This window comes from Amborella trichopoda, chromosome 5, assembly GCF_054954075.1.
Source record: "Amborella trichopoda isolate Santa Cruz 75 chromosome 5, AtrichopodaSantaCruz75HAP2 v2.0, whole genome shotgun sequence".
In the NCBI taxonomy this organism is placed as follows: Eukaryota; Viridiplantae; Streptophyta; class Magnoliopsida; order Amborellales; family Amborellaceae; genus Amborella; species Amborella trichopoda.
The window spans coordinates 2803939-2822914 of NC_142340.1; the positions used below are offsets into that span (position 1 = coordinate 2803939).

Here is an 18976-nt window from a genome sequence, read left to right on the forward strand (position 1 = left end):
CTAAAAAACTAGGGAATGGGCTACAAAATGTGACTCGAGGGCCAGGCCACCAAGGCCAGAGAACCGGGCCCGGGCAATCCAACAATTACTTCACAAACTTAGAATCTTAAAACACTAACTTGATATGCCATTTAGCATGTGTTGAATGGACTACATTAAATTCAATGTTCAGAAAATCACCAATCCAACGGGAGTTAGGCGATTCCAAGCAGAAAAACCCAATAATTATTTTTCCCTTTTTTTTTTTTTCTAGAATTTATGGTCTTTAAATTTTTCTTATAAAAGTTGCCAGGTCTGAGTTTGACTCACCCAAGTCAGACCAAAGGGACCTGGGCTCAAGCTCATAGTGAGTCAGAGCTCCAATCCGATTTTTTAAACATTGATTAAGATAGAAATTAGGCAGAAAGGAAAAGTTAGGCACCATTTTGGTAATACACTGACACAACCTTAAGCCTTGCTCAAGGCATTGTTTTCTCAAACCTCGAAGATTGTTTGAGTTCACGACGTTCTTTTCATGGTCAGAATGGCTTATAATATGCATTTTATCATGGTAATATGCCTACATGCTAGTCAAATGGTTCACCCTTAGCTATAGAAACTATTTATTCCAATGGATTTTTCTTGTGCTGTACGTGTCTATGGATCACAAGGAAAACCTTCATTGGCCCAATCTTTTGGCTTCTCTCTCTCTCTCATGTTCATTTTCCTTGTGACTAAAATTGAGAAAGTTGATGTTTGTGATTTTCCAAATTGTAACAGCCTCTTTTTCTAATTCTAACTGAAATTGAGAAAGTTGATGTTTGTAATTTTGCAAATTGTAATAGTCTCATTGTCTAAAAGAATGCCCAGAAGTATCCCTAAGAGCAAGAATTTCTAAGACTGCACGAAATCTCATGCAAAAGTTTGCTCAAGTCATGTCGAATCATTATGTGGATCATGTGTTCCGATGTTAGTGCAGGTATGGTGAAAGCTTCTCTTTAACATATTGTCTCTCAGGCTTCAGCTTAGTAGTAGAGATTTCAGTTTGGGCGAGAAAGGTCAAAGGTTAAAACCTCTGAAGTCTATTCCGAAGAGCCCAAGCAAGCTGACCTAGCCTATTATTTTCTTTCTTCAGCTGTGATGGTTGTCAGGAAAATAAATTGTTAAAAGATGTATATGTGTGTGTATTGTTTTCTTCAACTGTGATGGCTGTCAGGATAATAAAATTGATGTTGTTAAAAGATGTATATGTGTGTGCATGCTCGAATGGGATTGAAAAGAGAGAGAGCAGGCAAGGGTGCCATTATTCTGTTTTAATGTCTAAATAATGTTATTAATGCTTTATCTTTACCTGCCTCCATGGGCACCTGTGAATATTGGCATTCGTGATTCGTGCGAAGCAGGTTCTACAGTATCCCACACACAGGAAATAGTAGTTTTCCTTTCCTTTCTGGAAGCTAATGGGAAAACCTCGTTATTGATCACATTTTACCAATAAATAAGGTTGCCGAAGTTGCACCTGTAAATAAATCTGGTTCCTGCGAGTAGATAGGATTGCATTCCTAGTGTTGCCCATGAATAGTACGATGTGTATGCCACCCGATCCGGCTCAACGTTAGGAACCATTTGATATTCAAGGCAATCCATCAAAACAACATCAACATATAAAAAATATGTCAATAAGACATTCATATTCAAGCACCCAAATTCTTCTGTTGTGGTAATATTTGAGCTAATAACTATAAACTTTGCCACTTCCAAAATTATTTCTGTTGACCACATTTTTTTCTGCTCACCAAGCAAAGGAAAAAGGAACCAAAATGTACTTGAGTTAAGACATATTGCACCTAGAAATTAGAAAAAGTTAAAGACATATTGCACCTAGACATATCCTGGTTTCAATTTTATCTGTGGAAACATCTTAGGGCAATTTTGCACCAGTAGATCCAATTGGTGAGGCAGTCACCATTTCAAGTATGGAAGGAGAGATACCAAATGACTTTCTTGAAGGGGTCTCCATCAGAAATGGTTTGTAAGCCCGTACATAGTGGGTCCTAATGTCTAAGCTTGTCATTTTCCACCTTTCTCATTACTGTATACACAAGCCCTAATCCTTTGTTCAGGGAAATGACAGCCATAGAATCAGACTATGGAAAAGCAAGCTCTCTTTGTGTAGAAGGTGATAGAATGGTCCATGTATTGTATTTCCACAAGGACATGAAAGGCAGCTGGAACCTTTCATAAATGAATAAATAAATTGAGCCTGAGTCCTTTATTTTAGAGAGAGAAGAAAAAACTCTGCAATGATAATTGGTGGAATCCTAAATGAGGCAAGACATCATAACACTACACCTAAGAGATGAATACTTAAAAATGAGAACAACACAAAAAGACAAAAAGAAGAAATTTAATACTCAAATGAGAACTTCTCATGCATAAATATAATCCTTATGTGCTCTTAATTTTAACAGAATGGTATGGCAAGCATTATCGAGATATGAACAATATTAACGTGTTTGAACCTGGAGGAAAGGTCTTCACAGTCAAAGAGATTCACCTGTTATGACATCAATGTCTCGAGCATAGACCCTAAGGGAGAATGGGATGTTAATGGAGCATTGGATCTTCCTGTTACGTGTCATACAAAGATATTTATGGGAAAAAGCTTTAACTTTTCTCTATAAGATTTAAAGATACACTACAGAATCTTACGCCTGTGTGTGATGTATTTTACCAGAAGGATCCACAACCTGGAGAGTTGGTTGTATTAGGAATAGAGTGGAAAGGCCCCATTGCATGCATTAGGATGATATCAGGTACTTGTTACACTGCAAGTTGACAAATCATGCTAGCTTTGTGCTTGTGCTCTTTTCATGAAAGCAAGTGCATACATCTTTTCGAGGTCTCCCATGACAGTAGTAAAATCATAGTGCTACCTGACTTTTTAACGGTTTCCTCTCTCTCTCTCTCTCTCTCTCTCTCTCTCTGCACCGATGGGAAGAAGCTGCTGGATAAAATCAAACTCAATCTTGTAAAGAGCATATTAGCTCATGAGATTTGCCATCACCAAAAAGTGAGCTTTTGAGCTTCGTTTACATTGCTTAACATCACTCAATTTCTCTGTGGTTCACTTTTTGTATAAAATCTAAATTATTATTCAGTTTTCCATTTTCTCATTCCATTTGTTGACACTGAATGAGCATTGCTTTTGTAAAACCAATTTCAACCTGTAGAAATTATTTGTGAATCCCTCTGATTATATAGGATTTGCTATAACTATATGTAGTGCAAAACTTTACGGCTCATCTCGTCGAATGGATTTTTGATTTGCATCCCGTGTTCATTCTTCTATTTCTACTTATGAAAAAATAATACTTCGAGATTGGTGCTTACCTTCCATGCTGATGATTGAAATGATTTCATGGAATTAAGCCTCAACATCATAATGGATTATCCACCTAGAATTGATGCAAGAAGAGACCATGATGAAGATCCATTACTTCTGTCAAATTTCCACCACATACAACATAAAAAAAATGACTTTTGAATCCCTCGAGCATCTACTCCATTGCAGGTTAACAAAGTTTGATAGGCATCAAACAGCAAGAATTGGAAGGATGCCTAGGTATGGGGATGAAATTTCCATCACTTGGTTCGACGTGGAACCACACTGCCTTTTCACATCATAAACTCCTTTGAGGATGGTGATGGGGTGAGACTGCTTTTCAGTATCATACTAGGAAAGATGCTCCAATTACATAAAGTTGTTTATGCAAATCCATCTATTAATCATATAGTTTTTAACTAGAACCAATTATAATATTTTATTTTATTTTTTTGAATTTGTTAACTGTTACCAATTATAATAATAAATATTGACAATATCAATATTCCAATAATATTGATGATTCTTTTTGTTACAAAACTAGGTTGTGGTGATAGGAAGTCCTCCCATGGGGTTAGCCATACTGGACACTGATTGTGGTGTCAACAAATGCGAATGGTATCTCACATCTATTTTCCCAATCACAAGAGGAGGTCTTGGTATTGATGGGGTATTAGTCGCCCTTATTTATGAGTGGAGATTGAACATGAATGATGCTTCGGTAAATAGGGGTATCTTACTGAACCATAGGTTTCCATGGCCCAGCTATCAATGGATCTAAAGAATAACTATGGATATACCCAAGTCAGGGGTTCCAAGAAAAGCCCAAGGATTGGTAACATCTGGACTTACACCCTGTAGTTTGCTTTAGATATATAGATAGGTGGGAGGGTGTTGTATTTCTTAAATGTGAGGTTACTGATTTTCTTTCTCATTCTCAGATATGTCAAATATAATAGGATAGCAAAGCTAAATTTTGAGCAACTTGGAGAAAGCCATGCACAGGTAGGTAGTAATCAGCTTTACAATGGAGATTTGATATGGGTTCTTCAATTCCTTTTTCTTGTTCCGTATCATCGCTGCATCCAAACTTTCACAAAGAAAATGGTTGTGGAGGAATCCAAGGAGAGGGTGAAAGTCGAATAATATAAGCTTGAGGAAAACCAGTATCTTTCTGGGATTTTTTTGTCGCAAGACCAGGAAGCCCTGATGAACATGATGGATGGATGATTTCTTTTGTTCCCAAGAAACAGGGAACTGGAAAGACGACAAGATTTGTTGCATGTGTTGCTCCAACGTTACTTTGGAATATAGTGTGATGAATGCGAGATATTAAACAATCTAAAAACTAGCTCTCTTTCTCTCGAGATATTAAACAATATAAAAACTAGCTCTCTCTCTCTCTCTCTCTCTCAGGACCCAAGACCTTAAAATCTCTCTCTCGGGACCCAAGGCCTTAAAATCTCTCTCTCTCTCTTCAAAGTGACCCAAGACCTTAAACTCCCTCCCTCCCTCTCTAGATTTTGTAATAATAGGATTTATCAAAGACAAGCCAAAATGAACGAAGAGTTATAAAATTCCTAGTAGTAGAATTTATCGAATACAAAAGCCAAAATGAGAGAAGATAACTCTTAGAGACGAATCTTCATTTCGACATTTTACATAAAAGAAGAGCTTCATGTATATATTACATCTCAAGTTATAAGATTTACATAGTATGCTACATTGAAATTGAGCATCAGATAACGGAAATACAAGATTTAGAAATTCCCACGACATTTCACAAGGAAAACCATGTTCAAGTGGGCTCAGCAGCTCTGAGCCATAATCAATTTACATTATTCATGTCATTGTTCAATAACAGTGGTTATAACATCACTGCAAAAAACAAAAGAGCACTATATCAGCTCTGTACTCAGATTCAGTATCACTGTAAATAGAGAGTGAGACCACTATTTCAGATCTCAGGTAAGGCTGAATATGGCTGTCAGAAGAAGACGTAGACCACCATTCCAGCTCTGTAAATATCATGGTAAAAAGAAGAGGGAGAGACCACAACTTCATCTCTTGACTAAGGCTGAATTTCAACCATGCAAAAACAGGTAAGACAACAATTTAAGCTCTGGGTTTAGTCGTAAATAGACAGATATATATATATATATATATATATATATATATATATATATATATATATATGGGGAAATATAGAGAGAGAGAAAGATTCCGTTTCAGGAAGTTAATAAGATTCTATCGAAATATTTTTGGTAAGCAAATAATATATTTAAATAGGAGCAGCATTACAGCTTGGCACTGAGGGCCAAACACCGTGTGTGTGGGTGTGTGTATATGCACGTGCACATGTGTATGTGTGTGAGTGTGTGTGTGTGTGAGAGAGAGAGAGAGAGAGAGATTTCACAAAGCTAAACAAGGCTCACAGAAAACAGAGGGGGCAGCATTTCAGCCCTGTGTTGATGCTCAATACCTTTGTAAAATATGAGAGATATTAAGAGACCACCATTTCAGCTCTAGGTCGAGGCTGCCTGATTGTCATTCGATATTGCAGCCAAACCTAAAGTGCCATCTGAATTCAGGCCCTCAGTATTGGCATGGTGCAAAAATTCATCTGGTGACATGTGGTAGCTATGACAGGCACAAACTATCTTGATCTGGTTCCTGTCATACTTGTAGGTCACACCTGAAATTGTCTTTCCATTAGACCCAGTAGCTGAGACCCATGGAAGATCAGGAAAAGAGCCACTTCCCCCAAACTTAACACTAGGTGCTATTCCTGGCCTTATGCCTGAGCCCTCAAGAGAAAAGACAGTTTGTGAGGGAGGTTCAGTGGTTTCATGAACCGGAGCCCTCATCGAGCCCACTTCAGTCCCTTTTGGCTCATCGCCTGCATTGGAGGATGTACACACCACAGTCCCATCTAGGTCCTTTGGTTTGCTAGAGCTTTTGGATTCGGATGGCTTGCCTTCTCGAGACAGAGAATCAGAACTGTTGGGCATCTGAACCATGGCTGCTAAAACAGAGGCAAAAGATATCCATATATAAGAATGGTCAAAGTTTCATGCTAAATATTTGATGACAAATAGAAGGTGGGAAAACTGCACATGAATCATGGTGCTATATTTTCGAAGGACTGTGTCAGAATGAGCAGCCACCAACTAACCAATGCAGATCGAGTTAAAGGGTACCATGTGAATCTGTGTTATCATTCTACGACTCACCTTGTGCAATTTAATGGCAGCAAGTTATTGGCTCTAATAACGAGAATTTCAGCCAAAACAGCTAAAATGCAAAGTTTGATTGTTTTAGTTACTCATGAAAATGGAAGCATTATATGAATTCTGGAACCAAAAAGCAAGTCAAAATTTCAGCTATAATACCAAGAAGTTTCAGCCAAAGGTTTCATCAAAATATCTAATATTTCAGACCCACGACCACGCATCCACAAACTTAGATATACAAATAAAACTACATAGCATGAAAGGTTATTTAAACGGGAGAGGATAATATACTCCAAGGGAAATGAAAAACCATAATCCATCAGGGTCACAACAATCCAATAAATATCACAGTAACAGAGAGAAAGGACCCCGCAGAACCAGAAATTCCCCTAATGGGGGTTCCAGTCTCTCTCCAGCAGTCCAGAATTCGTTGAATAGTCATGACAGCTATGAATAACGGTTTTCCACAATCAATTAGACTATAATATACTTCTGTGAAAGATTAATTATTCAAAGAAAAATAAAGAAAAGAGAGTGAGGAGGAAAAGAAGTAAACCTTGTGGGATTCTCAAGTCGTTGTCGACATGTTCTCCATTAGCCATTCCACCTCTATTACCAAAGAGAGGGAACTGCTGAGCCTGTGATAGAGCACCCCAAGGAGACTCATGCTCCAGTGTTGGAAGCTGAACAGCTGAGTAACCGAAAGCCAACTGACCCATTGCCGGGCTCATTGCCCTTATTGTCGGGCGCTCACCATTTGAACCAGGAGGCATTAATTGCATAAGATAAGGCATGGGAATCCCCGAACCAGATGGGTGGGGCCCACTATTAGGGTTTAATTTAGGGAGTGGATAGGGCATGGCCATGATACCGACAGGTTGGATTGAATAGGGCATCCCATAGGGCCTGTTTCCAAGCTCGTGGTTTGAATCATTTCCCAAAACACTCAATTGCTTAACCACGGGCACTTGAGGATCTGTTGAACTAGGCTCACAAAACCCCTGTTTATCCTTTCTTTTGTCTGAACCACCACCTATAAAACGTTTTATCCCATCCTTCTCCACTGATGAAAGAGTTCTTGATGACGAGCCCTCAGTCTCAGACTCGGCTGTGGCCTCATTATCAGCTGAAGAAACCTCTTCAGTTGTTACTGAAACTGTGGAGTTTTTCACCCCAAAAGGACTCTTATCAGTATTCTCGGCTTCCCTTTCGACCTTCTTTTGTTGCTTTGGATCCTCAAAGAGCATCTTTCTCTTGTTACCACCCTCTGTGTTTGTGATCCATGAGTCTTTAAAACCAGTAAACTGAGAACTCTTTCCATGGAGCTCAGTTGATGAATCGAGAGCAGGGCGCTTTCCAAGGTCAGTAAAAAAGTTTTCATGGTTCTTTGAACCTGAATCGTTACCATCTGGACCTCTGGTTTCAATGCCTTTTTGAAGGAAATCACCCATGGTGAAATTTCCATCTTTAGGTCTGTGATTGCCTCCTTCCTCTGAGTTAGGCTCTGAGAAACCATCTTTAGCCTTTGATTTCCCAGACGAACCACCACAAGATAGACCCAAGCTTAACTCGATCCCACTATCATCCTCCATTGTTATACTACAAAACTGTTAGGTTACGTATATTCCTTTGTTAGACAAAGACTTATGGTTCATGGTCCCCCCTAGATGGAAAGCCCACCTGAATATACTAATGGACATTAAGAGGAAAGAAAAAAGTAAGAGCTACATGCCAATATCAAAATTCAAAATGAAAGTAACCAGATATCTAGCACATGTTTTAAACAGCATTCTCGAGTAAAAGAACAATAAAGAGTTTTCATGCAGCTGCTTGTATGCCTATCTGAAAGCTAGCAACTAATTATCATGGAGTGAAGAAGCATATATCATAGTCAAAACAATCCACAAGCTCAATAGCATCTTGAAGGACATAGCTCTGTTGGTCCATCAGAATTATCAACAGTTTGGATGAGGAGGATCACTTATACACAGTTTGTCCCTCGTCAAAAACAAACTTACCCTAAACCCCATATCAAGACCTCCATGCATCCCCTATGTGGATTCAACGAGACCCATATTCAAGTAAACCAAAAGTGGTTTCAACTAGATCCATACTCAAGAAAAGGGAGAGAGATTAACAAAATAAATAAATAAATAAATAAATATATCCAGCCCATCAACCGAGGGAATAAACATAAACTATATCCATTGGATGATCTTTCCGGAACAATGAACTGCTATTAATGACCAGAAGTATCGTACATTGCCTCATTACACACAGGTCACAAAAATCGGAAAAATATTCCCAAACACTCACCGTGCCCCATCACATAGATGGTTATAACAATGGGAAAGCCTCCAATGCACTTTGAGGATTCATTCAATTCATTACTTTTCTATAAATATGATAAGGATCCATTCCATAACTCTTGCCATCAATATTCACGATAATACATAAAAACCAAACTCCTACTAACCGACATGACCCTTTTTCTACACCCAATAGCAATATAAGCCTTAAACCTGATCTAGTCTTTCAAAATTGAATGTTGACTACAAAATAGGCAGCTCACAAGAAAATGCATGTACATCTCATGAGTATCACTTTAGTTGGAAAAACTATGATAATGTAGGGCACTATCTCAAACAAGTGGAAAGGATTTCACACACTTCTGCCCACAAACATGTTTTAAGATTCCTTCAAGGATATCATTCTAGCAAATGGCTAAGAAACCACAGCTAGTAAAACATGACTCCTGCAAAGTGATTAGCTCTTAAATCTAAACACATATAACATCTAGAATCAAAGGTCCAGACTATAAGATAATGGTCCATATTGGGAAAGAAAAAGAACTATGATAATATCAAAATGAAATAGTAGAAATTATATGTGGAAAAGAAAACCAAAGCTATCTTGATGAAAAGCCTTTCTAGCCAGTTACATTCTTCTTCTACTTATCTCCCCCCTTCCATTTCCTCGGCTCAGCCCTCTGGTCTTCAATCCCCCAAATCCCACCTACGCACAGGCGATGCTTTCTAAGCCCGTAGGTGGTCCGGCAGAGGTAGTGAACCCCCCTCTTACTCAGCCGCCTACCATTCTGTCAAAAACCTCCTCTTCTTATCTCTCGCAGACCATTCATATTCCGAACGAGATCTCTGCTACCCTCAAATTCAAACTTCGCTCATCTTTGGTAGGTTTCTTTCAACCCAAGAGAGATGATTTCAGGGCTATCGAAAAATGGGGTTAGAGTCTTTGGGGGGAGCCGGAACTGGGGTGCCTTCGTCTCTGTAACCGAACCATCCTTTTCAACTTCCCTTCATAAGCCAGTGCCCTTTGCACTCTCCATTCGGATTCTCTGCCCACCTTCAAGGGAGTACAGCTTGAGCTCAGCAAATGGTCGCTAGAAATAGGCTCCTTCAAGAAGCAGCGGATTTGGCTTACGGCCTCTCACATTCCCTTACACTCTTGGTCCCCTACCGCTTTTTGGAAGATAGCCGAAGCTTGTGATGACCTGGTCGAGATCCACTGGAAATCATTTGAATTCCTTCCTAGTGGATCCATTCACCTGCTACTCGAAACTTTGGATCCTCGTCTCATCCCTTCTTCTCTCTGGATGGAGGTGAATGGCTCTTTCTATCGCGTGACGGTGTCTTGGACTTCGGCCTCTCCACCATCCCCTCAATTCATCAACCATGATGTCGCTCAACCTTCCCTCAAGGCCTCCCCCGCTGACTGGAGAGTGGTGCCCGGCCGCCGTCACCGCCATGGGCGGCGTCCCCCGTTGGTGGTTTCAGAACATGGGAAGGAGGTTCGTACAAGGTTCCATAGCTTGCAAGTTTGGCGCCTTTGGGAGTTACGTGACAACCAACATAGGAGTAAACTGACAACAGCACGACAGCCGCCCACCTTGCTGCTGCCCATGCCGAACCCCTAACTGTTCCTCCTATCAATGGCCCACTCCACCTATCTAGCCGCATGTGTCACCTGTTCTCCTTTCTTCTCGCACCCCGGCAAACTCAACTTTGCAGTCACTTAGGGGTTTCACCTCTCGCCCTGGCAAAGAGGTTCAGGTGGACGCTGATTTATTGGACCCACCTTTGCAGCCTTCATTAATGATACTGCTAGACCATCAGGCAGACCCTCTCGTAGCCGGCCCACCATTGTCTCAGCCCACAGGCCCGTCGTCGAGTCTCTCCCTTCACCGCCTCTCTTTACCTATGACGTTGTGACACTTGTCCCTGTTCTCTCTCTCTCTCTCTCTCTCTCTCTCTCTCTCTCCTCTTTTTCATCCAACATCCCAACCCATGTCAACCCTTCTTTGAATCCTTTTGGAGACATGCGTCCCCGTATCATAACCGTACCCCCTGAGCCACCTAACCCCATCCTCGAGCCCCTCGTCCACTCTCAGCTACCATCATCTCCACCCACCCCCATCTTCGCCCTCTCACCATCTCTAGTCTGCATCTCACCCTCTCTTCCAACTAGCCTTCTCTCTATCCTCACTCTCTCACCCTTCGACGAAGATCCTCTCTCTCCACCACCTCCCCCCCTCTTCTCCACCCCAACCCTCACCCCCTCCACCTGACCCTATCTCCCCACCCCTCTCTGGTCCCCCTTTCCTTCTACAGTTCTCGACGGGGCCCCCTGACTCGTCTCTCTTGCCCAGCCCCCCCCCCCCCCCCTTCCTGGGTCCCATCCCGGAGTGGTATCACTGCCACTTTGACCCCTGACCCTTCTTATCCCCCCAGCACATCCGTGTTTGGTTTGTCCAACCTTAACCCTCTCTCTCCTCTATCTCTTTCGGTGCCACCCCTTTCGTCAGCGCCTTTGGAGTGGCCTCCCCTCTCTGCTGGGATTTTGGTGGCCCAGACTCTCGACCCGACCCCACCCAATCTTGAGGCCTTAGCCCCTTCCCCTACCACCACTTTTCTCCAAACTTGATGCTCTTGGACCAAGCTAAGATAGAGATGGCTTCCCATACCTTTTCGTACCCAGACTCTTGCGGACCTCTGCTTCTGCCTGAGTCGGTGCTCCACACCCCCCCCCCCCCCCTCCAGCCCTCCACCACCTACCCTTACCCCCTTGTCCCACCTGTCCAAGCTATCCCCTACCCTGCTTCAACCCATGCAGCTTCCGATCCCTCACAACATGCGACGGCCTACCACTTCCCTTTGGAGTTGTCTTAGCCCCATCTCCATGATCTCACAGCATACCCCTCTCTGCGCTCTCCCTCCTCTCTTACGGCTCCCGGCACCTAAAACACCTCCACCCCCCTGCATCTCAGACAGGCTCTCCCCCTGTGGAACCCTACCCCACCTACCTACTGACCTCTACCCCTGCAACCCTTTTGAGACACCCCGCTCCCCTATTGCTGACCTTTGCGCTCAGCCTTCTCCTGCCTCTTCCCCCTTCCCTTGGTCACCGAACTCGCAATCGCCCCCTTCAGTGGATTCAGACTATGTCAATGCTATTGACCGGGGACAAGGAGACTTCAAGGAGATCCTAAGGGTTATGGGCTTCCCATATCATGGTCCTAAGGGGCCTTTCCACCGTTTTTTTCAAGGATGAGGTTGAGAGTAATCTCAAGGTAAGGATCAAAGGCCATAGGGGGATCTTAAACCTTTACTCCAACATCAATTACGACAAACAACCACACTCGGTGCCAACTGCGGTGGTCCTCGCTCCACCCTCCGATCAGGAGCCCCTCCCTAGTAGGTCTCCTAGGCTTAACTCTTCGTCATACTGCCATTGTTCCTCATGAAGCTGTTTCATGGAATGTTCAGGGCTTAGGACAAGACCTCAAGCGCTCTGCAGCGAGGGATCTGTGTGCCAAACACAACCCTTCCATCTTAGCTCGCACAAGAACTAAACAACCGACCCCTACCATGCAACTCATCACCCGTGCCAGTGGATTTCTATTGCTGCGGCCGGAGCCTCTAGAGGCATACAAGTCATTTGGAACCCTACTGAACACGCCCTAAGCTCTTCCCACCTTAGGAATTTTTCAGTGATTGCAATCCTCACAAGGATCTCAGATGGTTTTCCTTGGAAATTCACAACAGTTTATGGGCCAAATACAGTGTCCCTCGGACTTGAGTTTTAGGAAGAACTGGATCTCGTTGCCAATCTTCCCCACCCGGCATGGTGCCTTGGAGGAGATTTCAACATCACAAGGTGGTCGTTCGAGCGCAACAGCAGCTCTAATATCTCACAAGGAATGCTTGATTTCTTAGACTTCATCTCACGAAATGAACTACTAGACATCCCCCTACAGGGCAACCTGTTCACGTGGTGTGATCATTCTTCCCAACCCTCCCTATCCATATCCTAACGTCTCTGCAATGGGATGATGCCTTCTCAGGATCCCATGCAATGGCTCTCCCTAAACCTTCTTCATACCATTGCCCTATTCTACTCCAAACCCACTAGGCTCACAGGGGCCCCTAAACCTTTCCGTTTTGAGCTGGCGTGGTTGGAAGAACCTTCTTTGTCCTCTTTTATCCCTCAATGGTGGGATTCTTTGTCACCCTTAGTCTCGGGTAGGGTAGGGTTTATTCTCCAATGGAAAATTCAACTTCTGAAAATGGCTCTCAAAAACTGGAGCAGAACTATTCCTCAGAACTTTAGTCAAACCAAAAGCTCTCTTCTGTCAACCATTCAAGCACTAAACCAGTCTGAATTGTCCCTACCCCTCTCCACAGCTAAGTCGAACCTCAAGACCTAACTTACACTTGATTACTTCTCTATCCTCAAAATAGAAGAGATCTTCTGGTTTCAGTGTTCTAGGGTCAAATGGTTGCGCCATGGTGACCACAACACTGGTTATTTCCATAGAATAGCTAATTGCCGGTGTAGAGAGAACTCCATCTCGATGCTTAAGGTGGAAAATTATGCTCTCGATCCACCTGCTGACATTGAAGATGCTATTCTTTCCTTCTATCGCTCCCTCTATGCTGCCCCTTCTGAACAGAGGCCTAGGATGGTGGACCTCCAATTCCTTACTTTACCTAATCACTAGTCCTAGTGGTTGGAAACACCCTTCACAGAGCAAGAAATCTTTGACGCCATAACTGACCTGGGCAAAGACAAAGCCCTAGGCCCAGACGGCTTCCCTGTTGCCCCTTTCAAGATTTTTTGGGATACTTTTGAGCCTGACTTTATCAATTTCTTTGATGAATTTTTTGATCGTGGTATTCTTCACAAAGCGATGAATGCCACTTTCATCGCTTTGGTTCCCAAGGTTGAAGGGGCTGAGGAACTCAAGGATTTCAGACCAATTAGTTTGGTCAATTCAACATATAAAATTCTGTCCAAAGTGCTGGCCACTAGGATTAAAGAGGTGCTACCCTTTGTGATCTCCTTGAATCACAGCACTTTCATTAAAGAAAGGTATATCCTTGACGGGGTCCTCGTCGCTCACGAGTGCACCCACTCCAGACACCTTGCCAAAAAACCTAGACTGATCTTTAAAGATCGATTGGGAAAAAGCCTATAACCACGTCGACTGGTCACTTTTGGACGAAACAATGGCAAGGATGGGTTTGGGGCCCGATGGAGAAAATGGATGAGGGGCTGTTACGCCCATCCCTTCTTCTTCTTGCTTATTAATGGCACACCAAGAGGTTCCTTCCGTTCCTCAAGGGGTCTTAAGCAACGGGACCCCCTGTCCCTTTTCCTGTTTGCAATTTCAGCCGAGGATTTCAGTTGTTCTATCTCACGCATGTACCAATCCCACCTTCTTTCAAGCTTCAAGAGTAGTCCAAGAGGCCCTGCTGTTACCCATCTACAGTACATTGATGATACGTTGGTGTTCATCAATGTTGTACCACTTGAAATTGAGTACTTACGCCGCTTTCTCAAGTGTTTCGAATATGCCGCTTCAAGGTAGATATGGGGAAATCTACAATGATTGGGCTAGCTCTTTCTCCCTTAGAGACCAAAAAGCTCATCCCCCTTTGGTCATGCAAAGTTGAAGATCTACCAACTACCTACCTTGGGATGCCGTTGGGCATTGGGAAACCCAAAAAGAGACAGTGGTCTCATGTTATAGATACGGTAGACCGACATCTAGCTGGTTGGAAAGGCAGATTCTTATCCTTTGCCGATAGGACTACACTAATAAAGGCTACTTTGTCGAACACTCCGGTCTACCTCATGTCTCTTTTCCACATGCCAACGGCTGTAGCCAATCGCCGGGAACAGCTTATGAGAAATTTCCTCTGGTCGGGCGACTCTGATTCTATTAAGTTTTACCTTGTTTTATGGCAGAACGTCTGCCAACCTAAACATTTGGGAGGACTAGGGATTAGATATTTGAGGAAACAGAATACTGCTCTACTCAGCAAATGGTGGTGGCGCCTAGCAAACCACAACAATCTACTTTGGTCTAATGTGGTACGTTCCAAATACCGTATCCCACATAATGCTTGGCTGCTGGAGGGTAAAAGACCCACCTAAACTTCTGGGGCATGGAAATCCTTCCTACGGCCCTAACTGCTTTTCAACAAAATATTTGGTTTCACCGGAGGGTTGGTCACAGAATTAGTTTTTGGTATGACCTAGGTCTCACCCCCTTGAGGGATAGGTTCCCCTTGTTATTGTCTCTGGCCTCCAATCCATCCTCCTCCTTAGTTGAAGAGCTCCCAGCTTTAGGGGGGCCCAAGCGTTTGGAACCCTCGTTTCAGACGATCCTTTTGGATCCTGAATTCCTGGAATTCACCTCGCTGCCTCCTTACTTCATTCCACCTTCTTGGCCCACTCTGTCGCTGATAGAGTCATCTGGCCTCCCTCACCTTTGAGACTCTTCTCGATTTCTTCATTTTACAAGATTCTGCTGCCGCCCTCTACCCCGCCATCCCCATCTACAGTCCTCTTAAAGGTATGGTCTTCCATTGCCCCACCAAAGGTGCAGGCTTTTAACTGGATAGCGGGTTCTGAAAGAGCCCGCACGGTAGATCACCTACAACGGAGGGGTATCCCAATCCCCAACAAGTGTGTGATGTGCTGTTGCGAGGAAGAGACCAACCCGCACCTATTTATTCACTGCACTCTTGCCCATAGCTTGTGGAGTAAAATCCTTGGACTCTTCGATCTGACCTGGGAAACTCCAGCCTCTATTCCAGGTCTCTTCTCCTCGTTGCGGACCCTCCTTGGCCCAAGGCAAGTAGACTCTTATGGAGGGCCTCCATAGCAGCAACGATATGGGTAATTTGGACTGAGAGAAACTCCAGGATATTTAGAGATGCCAAAAGTGAGGTCCTTGCCCTTTTACATAGAATCACTTCCTTAGTGATCTTCTGGGCAACAAACCACAAAGCCTTCAATGGCATCTCAGCCACAGCCTTCATTCATAGGCGCGAAAATGTCATTCAATTCCAATCGCACAGACAGCGAGAGTAAACAATTGGTTGTCCCCTCCGGTAAATCACATCAAGCTTAACTTTGACAGGTGTTCCCTTGGGAATCCCGAACCATCAGGCATTGGGGGGGTGTTCCGAGATCCTCTTGGACACATTCTAGAAACCTTCTCAACTCACATCGGTCACGCTGATTCTCAGTTGGATGAGTCTTTGGCTCTTCTGTCGGGACTCAAAGCACTCCAATCTGGCTGGGACCTTCCCTTGCTGGTAGAAGGAGATACAAAGAACATCTTAACTTGGGCTGCTGGCCGCGCCCCTGCTCCTTGGTAGCTAGCATCTATCTTTGATGAAATCTCCCACATATGCAGGGATCTTCCCGTCTTATGAATGCATACCTGGAGGGAATCAAACTCCCTCGCAGACCAGCTGGCTAGGGATGGGGCTCTTGCACAGACCGTGAATCATGGAGTTTCATGGACAGATTTTTTAGCAGACAGGGGCCGGCCCCCTTTTTGGCACCAAAGGACTGCTCCTCTGGTTTCTTTTGCAAATGGCCTGGCTTCTTTGAGCCTTTTTGGCCTTCACTGTACACTGCTGTAAAGGGCAACTGATATAAGCCCCATTTTTTGTATAGGGTTACTCCTTTGGGTAACCTATATTTGCCAGGCGACCCGGCTTGTGGGTCCCCTGGAACATCCCTTTTGTACCTCCTCTTCTTTTCTACAAACGTTAACATTATCAAAACAAGAAAGGGTGTGTAAACAAAGTCGCAATACAAACACAAAGTTAAAGCCAATAAAATAGATCAGTAAGACAAGATAATCACAAGGAGCAGAGAAAATCACAATACAAACACTAGTAAAATCCCATAAAATTCAGAAAAATGGCACCAAAAGCACCTACTTACCACACGTCCTCTGGAACACTAAATATCATAAACTACAAAATATCATAAACTATCACCCCTATTCCCACCAATTCCAATATGCATTCTAGAATGTTCTAAACTACTAAGGTTTCTAAAGAAAACCCCAAATAAAGCATAGCATCCTATTCAAGTAAGCAATTAAGCACAGTACAAAACATATTCAGCTAGACAAAAGGCAAATCCACGACATAAATCCCAAAAGGACTAATGACCGAGAGATGCAAAACCAGAGCCAGATCCATCAAAGTGATTACCAACTCAATGAACCTAACACAAGTATGAAATTTCGAGCAACCCAAATCAAAACCTATATCAAGATCCAAAAAACAGATCAATAACTGCAATTTTGACCTCCATCAAAAGAAAAATTGTCAAATTTTCAGTGGCCCAAATCAAAACCCAATATTGTGAACCAAAAAACAGATCAAGAACTGCAACACTCACATCAATACAGAAAGAAAAAAACAAAAACACCAAAAAGGAAAGAGTGAAAATCAACAGCAACCCAAATCAAATCCAACATCAAGATGCAGAAACCACATCAAAAACTGCAACTTTTAGAAGCTTTCCAATTGAGTAAAGCTACACACCTGAAGCAGATTAAGCCCTGAAAACCCCATAAATCCAAAAACCCGCCATGAAACTGGATTTCGGTATTTGGGTTTTGTAGAGAGGCAGAATTTAGGTCCAAGAGAGACTTTAGGTCCAAAATCAACGAGTCAAAATGCAGGTGGGGTTGAGAAATGGAGAAAAAGTCCCAGGTTTTGGAAAGGAAAATACCGAGCGGCCTTCGGACTAAAATAAATGGAATATTTTCTGCATTGATTTTTCTGATCTTTCTAATATTTGGCATGTGATTTCCATGCGCTCGTTTGGACCCACTGGTTTTTTGTCTTTGAACAACGAGTATTAGGAGCGACACGGTTTCTATGAGTCCACAGACTCGCATGTATAAATGCGGCCATCTTAATAATTTATTTTTGAAATAGAATTTAATCTTAATTTTTAGAGAATATATAATCTTTAACAAGTAGATTATTAATTCGTAAAAATAAATAAATTTTAGAAACTATAAATAATACTTTTTGAAAAAATATTTGAACCAATGATTTTACTTTTTCTTTAGAGGACTATTATTTGTTGATCTATACTTTCTTTGGTGGGTGGTGTAAATCTCCAAGCCCGCATAGTAAGAGGCATGGGCTTGGATGCACCAAACAATTCTCTATTAGGGAATAAAAATTAAAATGGAAAAGTTATTAAAATGCCCACTTTTTTTATTGGGGGATGCTCTTTTTTTTTTTTTTTTTTTTTTTTTTTTTTTTTTGGCAGTCGACCCAGGTAAGGATTATCATCCCACAGCGGTAGGAATTATCATCCCACAACAAAACTATAATTCAAAACATCATGTTGTGGTACTCTAGTACCTTAACACCTAACATGGGGTCTATTCCTAGTAGAAGGCCCCTACACATTTGCCATGTATTAGGGGTGGCAATCATGTCAAGTCGACCCACACGGCTAGGTTTAGGTCCATGTCAATGTCCAAAATTTGGATGCGATGGGTCAGGTCCAAGTCCAAATGCTTGGACCCAACTAGGGTCTGTCTGGACCCTATTAGGTCAAGTTGGGTCCAGTCTAGGTCGGCACGATCCAATAAAAAATATATAAAATATATACAAAAAAGTATACAAATTGACCATTTACTTTTAATACAAGAATATCACAATCACTTTCATTTTCAAATCGGGTGGTTATGAATGTATCACTGGCTAGACTAATTTTTTTGAACTTTACGACATAACCCAAGCCATATAATTTAGCATGTAATAAATAGTAGGAATAGTGATTTCCTTACCAAAGATAACCCAAGCCATATAATTTAGCATGTAATATATAGTACGAATAGTGATTTCCTTACCAAAGATAAATTATCTCATAGCATACAATCCCAAAATATTATATAGTATATAAATATATTTTTTATTTTTAAAAATTTTTAGACTTGGACCCTTCAACTGACTTATCAAGTTGGGCTCGAGTCCAAGTGACCCATGTCTAGGTTGCGTCCATGTTCATATAAGACATAGTC

At 42.3% G+C, this 18976-nt stretch overlaps 1 protein-coding gene across 12 annotated transcripts; it reads right to left on the minus strand.

Annotated features, from left to right (window-relative positions):
* Positions 1-5020: 5020 nt before the first annotated feature.
* NINJA (Putative interactor of JAZ) lies at positions 5021-17605 on the minus strand. 12 transcript variants are annotated; one of them, XM_088866817.1, is made up of 4 exons: positions 17475-17605; positions 7154-8204; positions 5847-6386; positions 5021-5242 (listed from the first exon to the last, which is right to left on the minus strand). In XM_088866817.1, the coding sequence occupies exons 1-3, from the start codon at positions 17502-17504 to the stop codon at positions 5890-5892; spliced, it is 1578 nt and encodes a 525-aa protein (XP_088722943.1). In that variant the 5' UTR covers positions 17505-17605; the 3' UTR covers positions 5021-5242; positions 5847-5889. The 12 variants fall into 12 exon arrangements, with proteins under 12 accessions (XP_088722943.1, XP_088722942.1, XP_020528661.1 ...); XM_088866816.1 differs by having other exon boundaries at positions 5021-5441; XM_020673002.2 differs by having other exon boundaries at positions 5847-6389.
* Positions 17606-18976: the final 1371 nt, after the last annotated feature.